General features: G+C 37.3%; 1 protein-coding gene across 2 annotated transcripts; it reads right to left on the bottom strand.

The window, feature by feature from the left end:
• Nucleotides 1-899: 899 nt before the first annotated feature.
• Nucleotides 900-8472, bottom strand: LOC110908354 (transcriptional activator DEMETER). 2 transcript variants are annotated; one of them, XM_022153284.2, is made up of 16 exons: nucleotides 8333-8472; nucleotides 6742-7935; nucleotides 6089-6584; nucleotides 5340-5940; nucleotides 5192-5271; nucleotides 5032-5116; nucleotides 4867-4958; nucleotides 4716-4784; nucleotides 4610-4646; nucleotides 4443-4525; nucleotides 3940-4374; nucleotides 3820-3856; nucleotides 1804-1861; nucleotides 1509-1717; nucleotides 1320-1434; nucleotides 900-1249 (listed from the first exon to the last, which is right to left on the bottom strand). In XM_022153284.2, the coding sequence occupies exons 2-16, from the start codon at nucleotides 7886-7888 to the stop codon at nucleotides 1098-1100; spliced, it is 3696 nt and encodes a 1231-aa protein (XP_022008976.1). In that variant the 5' UTR covers nucleotides 7889-7935; nucleotides 8333-8472; the 3' UTR covers nucleotides 900-1097. The 2 variants fall into 2 exon arrangements, with proteins under 2 accessions (XP_022008976.1, XP_035838744.1); XM_035982851.1 differs by having other exon boundaries at nucleotides 1320-1424.
• Between the last annotated feature and the right edge of the window lie 306 nt (nucleotides 8473-8778).

The following is an 8778-nucleotide window of genomic DNA, read 5'->3' as shown; positions in this document are numbered from 1 at the left end:
TTAGATGCAATAGGACCCGTTAAGACATATAGTACCGACTATTATCCGTTATGATCATTAAATCCCAATATTGACCATTAAGCCATATAGTATCTACTATTACCGGTTGTAATCTATTAAGTCCAAATATGGTTTAGTAAGACATAAATTGAACTAGAAATTACATAACTTTCGTCCACCCCGGTAAGCTTCCCTGGGGTGGCGGCTCACACAAAAAACCCACACTAACAAATGAGACCTATTGCACTATTTATAGGCCTCTTGGAGTGTCTCCATGGGCCTGGGCCTAGGTGTCGCCATTCACCAAGGCGACACTCACGAATGTCGTTCTCCAAGCTAAGCCACCTCTTGCAGGAAAACCTTTTCGCTTTAGCTAGGTGTGACATAACTTGTCCACGGTAGGAACTTCCCATCAAAATAAAGTCAATACATGTAACAACTTGACTCTTATCTCTTGTTATTCATACCTTTTTTAATATGGAAAAAAAAGGAAAAATAACTCTTCGGTTTTGTAACATTAGTTTCAAAAATCAAGTTTCCAAATAATGTAAAGATGCCAAAACCTATTGATAATAACTCTTCGGTTTTGTAACATTAGTTTCAAAAATCAAGTCAAACCTGACACGCTCACCCAAGAACTTCACACGAACTAAAGAATAGCGTCAAACCCAAAAACGAGTTTTCGCTATTTGACACGAATTAGACCCTTTAACCCAAATTTTATTTTACTTTATTATATATTGCATAATAACACAAAATTATGATTTTAGAACAAAAAAGACAAATTTATAAAAATAATTAAATTTAAATTATAATACCTTAGTGCCATCTCTTATGAAGAATTGTCATACTAAAACTACTCTGTTTAAGTTATGACGATACATTTTTCAAAAAGTTAATAAATAGCATAGCCAACAACCCTACCAAAACCCGTTTAGATTCATGTCAGATTTGTGTCTTATTGAGAAAAATTCTCCCCTAATAGCATGTATGGAATGAGAGACAAATTGTTTGCTAAGCAAGCAGGTAAGACAATACTAGTTATGAGCACAATTTAGAGGAAAATGAAGAAATATTTGGTTGATCTGAATAAAGCATTAAGAGTGTAATTTTGATGATGCTTTTAACTTGCTAGCAGGGAAGTGTAGTCTGGCCATAAGAGGACGTGGTGCACGAGTCTTCTGGTCAAATCCCCTCACACAAACAAAACCTCTCCAAAAGCAGTGCTGAATGCCCTGTGTCGTAAGTCCTGCAACCATCGTTGAAAGTAATTAATTAATATTTGTTTTAACTCTAATGCAAGTCAACAGAACAGTTACCTCTGAATATGGTTGGTATGGAAGTTCCAAAGTAGACTGTTCTTCTAGGTAAATTCCATAACCAACATCTCGGGACATCAATCGGACATAGGCTAGATTCATGGTCTGCAAACACCTGCACCGTTGGTTTGTTCATATCATATGCATGCAACTTATAGTATATAAATAAATAATTAACAGCTAAATTACCTCATTAACTTGGAAGTATGTGCCGTTGAGTGGGAAGCTTCCTCTCATAGCAGTTCGACATGGTATCAAAAGCGTCCCTCTTACAGTTTGGGAATTTGCTTCTCGTACGCTGTTGCACCAGAAACATGTTTTTTTGCGGCACAGTGTACCGGATTCTTGGGAGCTACTACACTGTCCTTTTGGAGGCTGAATTGATTCTGCAGTTTCACCTGATTGCAGAAACAACCAAAACCTGTTAGCAATTACAAATTTCATGACAACTTTGGAAGTCATAATATATTTTTGTACTACTTACCAGGTGTCCAAATCGCAAGGAGGTATGAACAAGGATCATCGGGTTCTCGTTTGTCTAGCTGAAATTTACACATTTTGAGAAACAGAAATTAATGAAAACTTGTGGGTTACCACCCACGCTCCACAGCAGGTGTTCAAAACGTGGATAAAAATCACGAGTTGTTTGATGTTTTAGTTAAGGGGCTAAACATGTCAAGGGGCTAAACTAAAGTTGTTTGTTAATAAAGTTGAGGGGCTTGTTAAACATGTCAGTGTTAAAGTTGAGGAGCTAAAGTTGGTTAATGCCAAAGTTGAGGGGCCAAAGCTGGTTGATGCGACAAAATAGCATATTCTCCACAACTACAATGAACAATGTCGGCGGCAATAGTGCCTGCCGTCTATTGGGTTAAATGGGCGGCAGGGGGAATAGTGCCAGGCAGCTGTCTGGTACTCCCCTATTGGCCCAATAAATTTACGATTTTATCCCGTTTTAAAATTACGATTTTGCCATCATTTCAAAAATATGTTTTTACCCCCACTTAAAAATAAATTTGCGCTTTTGCTCCCAGCTAAATATTTCGATTTTGCCCTTGGTTCAAAATTACGATTTTGCCCCCTTTCAATTTACAGTTTTGCCTTTAGTTTTTTTTCCCTTAAAAATACGATTTTGCCATCAGCTAAAAATTATGTTTTTACCCCCTCTTAAAAATAAATTAGCGCTTTTACTCCCAGCTAAAAATTTCAAGTTTGCCCTCGGTTCAAAATTATGATTTTGCCCCGTATAAATTTATACTTTTGCCACTAGTTTTTTTTTCTCACAACCAAGTTACGATTTTGCCCTCAACTTATATTTACATTTTCTCCATCGTTTTTGTTTGTAAAATTACAGTCATGCCGGTAGCTTCCTAACACTCCCTCATTGGTCCATTTAATTTACGATTTTATCCCTGAATTAAAATTATGATTTCGCCCTCGGTTAAAAAATACGTTTTTCCAATCGTTTTAGTTTTTTTAGCAAAACTATAAAGGTTTTTTTTTTGTTTTAGTTGGTTTACTCGATTTAATTTTTTTTCGTGTCAAGGAGCTGTCTAACACTCGCTCATTAGTCCTGAAAAATTATAGTTTTGCCCTCAGCCCAAAATTACGGTCTTATCATCGTTTTTGTTTTTTTTTTCCTGCCAAAATTATAGTAGTCTTTTTTTAATTGATTGAGAATTATTCGGCTATCGCCCCGCAACGCGAGGGGGGGGGGGGTTCGTTTTTTTAGTTTTTTGGTGGTGTAGTGGGTTTATTTTGTTGTGTTCACATTGGTTCTCGCGGATATATATATAGATAGAGAGAGAGAGGAAGGTTAACGTACATCACGTACGCGACCAAATTACGCACGTTCATTTGAAAATCACACACGTTATAAACTCAAAAAAACCAACATGCGTGATTATTTCATATAACATGCGTGATTATATCAAATTTTCAGACCGCCTGGGTTTGATCAATTTCGTCCAATTCATTTCAAATTTCTTTTCGTTTCACTTCAAATTGGCTATTGTTCGGTCAATTTCATCGAATTGGGTTCAAATTCATCGTTGATTTTCAAAAGTTTCATCAAAATATCGACCCTCGAATTCAAACCATAGAACAGAGGATGAAGAAACATGACCAAGCTTTGATTCAGACCGTAGAACAGAGGATGCAGGAACATGACCAAGCTTTGATTCGATTGGAGTTAGAGGGCAATAACAATGGTTTCAGATCGTAGAACAGGGGATGCGATTTTTGAACTGGGAGGTAGGGCATGCGTGATAACGTGCGTGATTTATGTTTCCTACATGCGTGATTAGGTTTTTTGAGTTTATAACGTGCGAGATTTTCAAATGAACATGCGTAATTTGGTCGCGTACGTGATGTACGTTAAGCCGTAATGTATTTTACACTCTCTCTCTCTCTCTCTCTCTCTCTATATATATATATATATATATATATATATATATATATATAATATAATGCTAATTCAAAACGGCAAAAATCATATGCTTACCCCTTCCAAAAGAGGATGTGAATCTGGAAGCTCATAGCTGTAACAAGATGTTTTTTAATGCCATGTACGTCTATTAAATAATTTCTAAAAAAAGAAATAGAATAATGCGGAAATACTTACACCTGGTGTTCGGTTCTTAACTGGCTCACATTTTTTAGTTTTGGTGTGGGAATTGAGGCAGCTTCAGACGTTAATGCAACCAGGGCCTTTGACATGTCACTCTCTGCAACTTCCATATTATTTTGCATATAGTTTTGGACGTTTTGACTAAAGGCTTCCATATTAAGTCTAATAATTGGAATTTCTTCACAAAAATCCTCTATGTCGAATTCTTCTTGTATCTTTTCTGCTTCTGGTGTTGCTGGTACTTCAATTATGGGCTCTGGTGATGCTGGTACTTCAATAATAGGGTCACGATTGATATCCTCATATTCGTGGTGATCAGCTGGAGGCAGAGTTAGGGTGTGCTGATTAGTATGGCTTTGACTTTGACCATGTGATTTATTTGCAGTCACTATTCTTTTCTCATCTGGTGCTGGCAGTGCAAGCCGAGAACTGCAGTACGAATCTTTATTAGTGACAAGAGAGATTATGAAATGGATTAAAAGAAATGTTGGGTAAACCTTGCAAATGCGCTTGCAAAATGCCGGCACTCTCCTCTCATTGGACATGAATTGCAGTTTGGTTTGTTCTTGGTACAGAAAACCTGCAGAAGAAATTATCAACTTATTATTATTATGTTGATGTTGGCACACTTTACGTTCCCTGTGTGTTGTATCTATCATATTACCTTCCCAAATGTAATCATCTGGTAATGTAGTTCATACCTGTCAATCATACAAATAGCAAAAGTCATCAACTGTTGTATCTTAATCTTATGATATTTGTTTTCTTACAAAGTTCTCTGGTCCAGCTTGCAGAGTCGTGGCCACAGGTATTTTTGGATTGACTCCAAAATCGGATACCTGGACAGAAGAAACAGAATGTAAGCAGCATATGTATGTATGTGTATAAATATATATTATGTATGTGTGAAAGAACACATACAATTCTAGAAGATGCAACTGAAGAGACTCAGGAAGTGGTTGCAGGGGGACCCATCCTAGTCTAACAGCTATACGTCCAACATTTGTGTCAACCTAGTTGAACACATACGAGGAGATATTTATAACCTGAAATTCATAGTTACTTTGCAATCATAATTCTTCTTACTGGAAAAGCAAGATGGTGAAGTGTGAGTAGCCGTACACACTCCACACTTTTTAATCCCAAACCTCTGAAGCTTAGCAGATACTCCCTGCAGCAGGTAGAATAAGATTTTTCTTACTTATAAAATAAATAAATAAAATACTAATTATAATAATTGTCTTACTTGGCTCTGTCAGGAGGCACGTCTCGTAACCATTCAAGATCAATGCTTCCATGGTCTCTTACAAGTCGATTCAGGAACTCCTGTATTGTTTTTTTAGTCAAGACATACACAACATTTGTTTTATGAAAGACATACGTACGGGTGGTACCTTAATTCTCTGTGCAAGCATGTTGTTCATACCCCTATCCTTGATGACATCAGAAATCTCATTAACATCTGCACGCCTTACCGCTTCATAGTCCAATGAATCCATAGCGTTGCCTGATCTCTCTCTTTTATTTTTCAACTCTGCAGTTTTTCTCATACTATCCCAATCACGTTTAGTCTTTTTTGCTTTTCCATTTTTACCCTTTTTCACTTTAGTACCTGATACTTTAAAATTCCCATGTTCATTTGAATTTGACTCTGTCACTTCTGAAATCTCCTTTTGTTGATTCTCTGCTGATATTTCACTTTGCTCACTTGCACACTTATGTTCATGTTTGTTATCATTATTAACATTTGTTAGAGAGTTGGTTACCAACCAAGATCCTAGTCTTTCAACACTAGTATCGGAAATTGAAGACTGCGCGGTGTTTGGACATGAAGAAACTAAATCCTCAACTTCTTTTTCTTCGTCTTCATGGCATGTTATGGTTTTTTCTACATCCAATTTGACAGATATGCTTGAATCCTCTTCTTCAAATGCTTCTTCATTGCCGCTTTTCGGTGCCAGAGGATATCTTGCAGCTAGATTCATGAATGCAGAACTACAAAGGTGAACAAACATTTTATTCAAAGATTTAGATTATTTGTTTTTAAAAGTATTTCACCCACCAGATATTTTATAAAAATTAGGAAAAAGGGACAAAAAAAAGTGTTATACAAAGAACCGTTTTGCCACATCCAAGTATTTACCTGGACAGATGATCTGATACATTTTGCGTAAGGAAAACCCCGATAACCGAGTCCACAACCGACCCCTTCCACCGTGAGAAACGTCTGTCACCTTGAACTAGGTGCATCCTTGCAATAAACGAAGCTGCTCTTCCACTAAACACACTTCGTTCTTCTTCCCAAAATTTTGTGTTATCTTCATCTGTCCCATCAACGCCTTCACTATTAATATCTTCCAACAAAAGCCTCCAAACTCTACTTGTCTCATCATCAAGATCAACTTTAGGGCGCAGCTGCCTTATTTTCGCTCCATCATCTGAATCTTCATAAGGAACAAGATCCCTGTTGTGTTGATTATATAAAACAAGACCGTTCCTCTCTCGGTACCTTGTTAAGTATGGTACAAGTGCATGTTGGTCCGGTTCCGGTTCCACCGTTTGATTGTTGATGCACAACGTCTCGAATTGGTTTATGAGTGCATCGATATCGTATCTGCTTCTCCATCTCGAATGGAAACCTACATTATCTTTAATCGGTCAAAATCAAATATGTTAAGGTAAAAGATTCTGCTGACCCGTTACACCGAACCCGCTCGATTCATAACTTTTTAGTTTTTTTTTTTTATTTTGGAATTAACAAAAGCTTTGACTGGTCAACATGAATAAGCTACCTACCTATATGATCAGTGAGGGACCAATGGTACTGATATGAAGAAGATAGCATAATAGAGTAATTTCTCTTGGTTCGTTTCTTTGTTGATACATTCAAACTATAATCAGCAGCAGCAAGAGCTTCCATGCACACCCACGGACTTTTACCCTCGAACAATCTAGCAAATGAACCCATCTCACGAGCCCGTTTTCGACCCTTGCTTCTCTTCTTTCTACATATCTCCACATCATCCAACACTGTTGACATTTCATGAGACCATTTGGATGAAATTGCCTTGGATGCGATAGAATTATTATAACACTTTTCGGTTCTTTTTTTCTTAAATATAGCCGGAAAGTTTGTAATATATGCCGCCTCCAAAGATGCATCTTCTTCACTGCTACTACTACTGCAGGTAGAACCATTTAGACTACTAGCTTCTTTTTCATGAGCGGTTTTTGAAAAATTTAGATTACGTCTAGCCCTCGAACACGTGTCCTTGGCACCCGTTGCTATCTCAGATTTGTTTGGTGTTATAGGGCTTAGTGAGTCGTACACCCACTCGTCTTCAAAGTATATCTTTCTCCTACATGAATTCCTAACTGGTCGAACTGTGGGTTTTTCGGGTGTGATATTTTTCCTGGTTCCTGTTGAAGAAGAAGTTTTAGACTTTGGGGTCGTTGACTTTTTGGATTGACCTTCTATTACCACTTTGGGTCTATGTTTTCTTCTTTTTGGTTTTGGTTGTGGTGTATTCTGTAGACTCAAATCGACAATGGATTCCTCCTCTTCAGAGTCGTCTTCATTCACCTCCAATTGCCAAATTTCATCTTCTGATTGTTCCGTAATGGGCTTAAACTGTTCCAGATTGACCGCAGCATCTGTTTTAGAATTTAGTATTTCAGACACCACTCGCTTACGCACTGCCTTTCTGGTTTGCTTGGGAGATGAGATGCTTGTGACCAGCTGTGGCTCGGGTGGTGAATTCAGGTCAAACAAGTACCTCACTCCACCAGCCTGTGAATTGGGCATTTGATTCGGGGTATTTGGGGTGACTGCGGCGTCTGCAAGTGCAAGCAGATCAATACAAGGAATGCTAGTCCACACACTATCCATCAAAAGGCTAGTGTTAAACTGATTTTCGGATCCACTCTCTCTTTCAATATCCATTTGCTTTCTTCTCCCACATCTATATCTGCCCCTTTTCAGACATCATTCTGCAGCCAGACACATAAATAAAATGCATTTTTTTTTTCTTTTAAATGAACAGAACAGAATAGAATAAATTGTATGTATCATCTCGGTGTAAAAAATTCGACAGCTTTAGTTACTTTGTAAATTGCAAATACATTTTTATACTTGGAAATTTATGAAAAAAATATATATTTTTTTTATACTTGGAAATTTAAGAAAATATATATCCTAATAATTCGGCGATAAAGTCGTTTAGAGAATATGTAGGGGTGTGAATTCTCTAATTTTACACCACGAAGTCTTTGTTACAGATCTCCCCTATTACATTACAGAACGAAGGAAGGTTGTAGAAACCCTAATTGAGAAAATAAACACAAATTGAACAACACACAGTTTGCATGAAGTGAAAAATATGGTAACCTTGTTGATGGAAGTTGTCGGTGAAGTAAGCTTGCGCAGCCGTTCAGCTGGTGATCGGTGGTGCTGGAAGGAGTGTGTGTGTGTCCATAGAGAGAGAGAGAGAAGGAGAAGATTAGACGCACAGCAGACCGATAATGTCTTTTTATATTTGTATTATATTATATAAAATATTATATATTTAGTTAGTATAGTATGGGTTTTTCCGGGTAAAACGTGATCATCACAAAAACAGATTAAGTGCCTAAGGGTGTAAGGAGTGGTTAAACACTTTAGAGTGGCAAACCAAAAAGCCGACCAATCAGAGCGCGCTATGTCAATCAGTTAAAAGTGTTTAAACTTTACTGAAAAGTGTTGGCAATGGTTTAAACATTTGGTGGAGTGGTAAACTTTTTAAATAAAAAAAAGGAAAAAAGATGTGATTGGTTGAGATTGGAATGGACCCCACC

Source organism: Helianthus annuus, chromosome 14, assembly GCF_002127325.2.
Source record: "Helianthus annuus cultivar XRQ/B chromosome 14, HanXRQr2.0-SUNRISE, whole genome shotgun sequence".
In the NCBI taxonomy this organism is placed as follows: domain Eukaryota; kingdom Viridiplantae; phylum Streptophyta; class Magnoliopsida; order Asterales; family Asteraceae; genus Helianthus; species Helianthus annuus.
Note: the sequence above shows the minus strand (reverse complement) of the source record. Positions and strands in the feature narration are given on the sequence as shown.

Coding starts and splice junctions, on each gene's coding strand:
- LOC110908354 (XM_022153284.2), bottom strand. CDS start 7,888: ATGGATATTGAAAGAGAGAGTGGATCCGAAAATCAGTTTAACACTAGC. Junction 5,941..6,088: donor GTATCAGATCATCTGTCCAG/GTAAATACTTGG, acceptor TCACCTTTGTAG/TTCTGCATTCATGAATCTAG. Junction 1,718..1,803: donor CCTTGCGATTTGGACACCTG/GTAAGTAGTACA, acceptor TTCTGCAATCAG/GTGAAACTGCAGAATCAATT.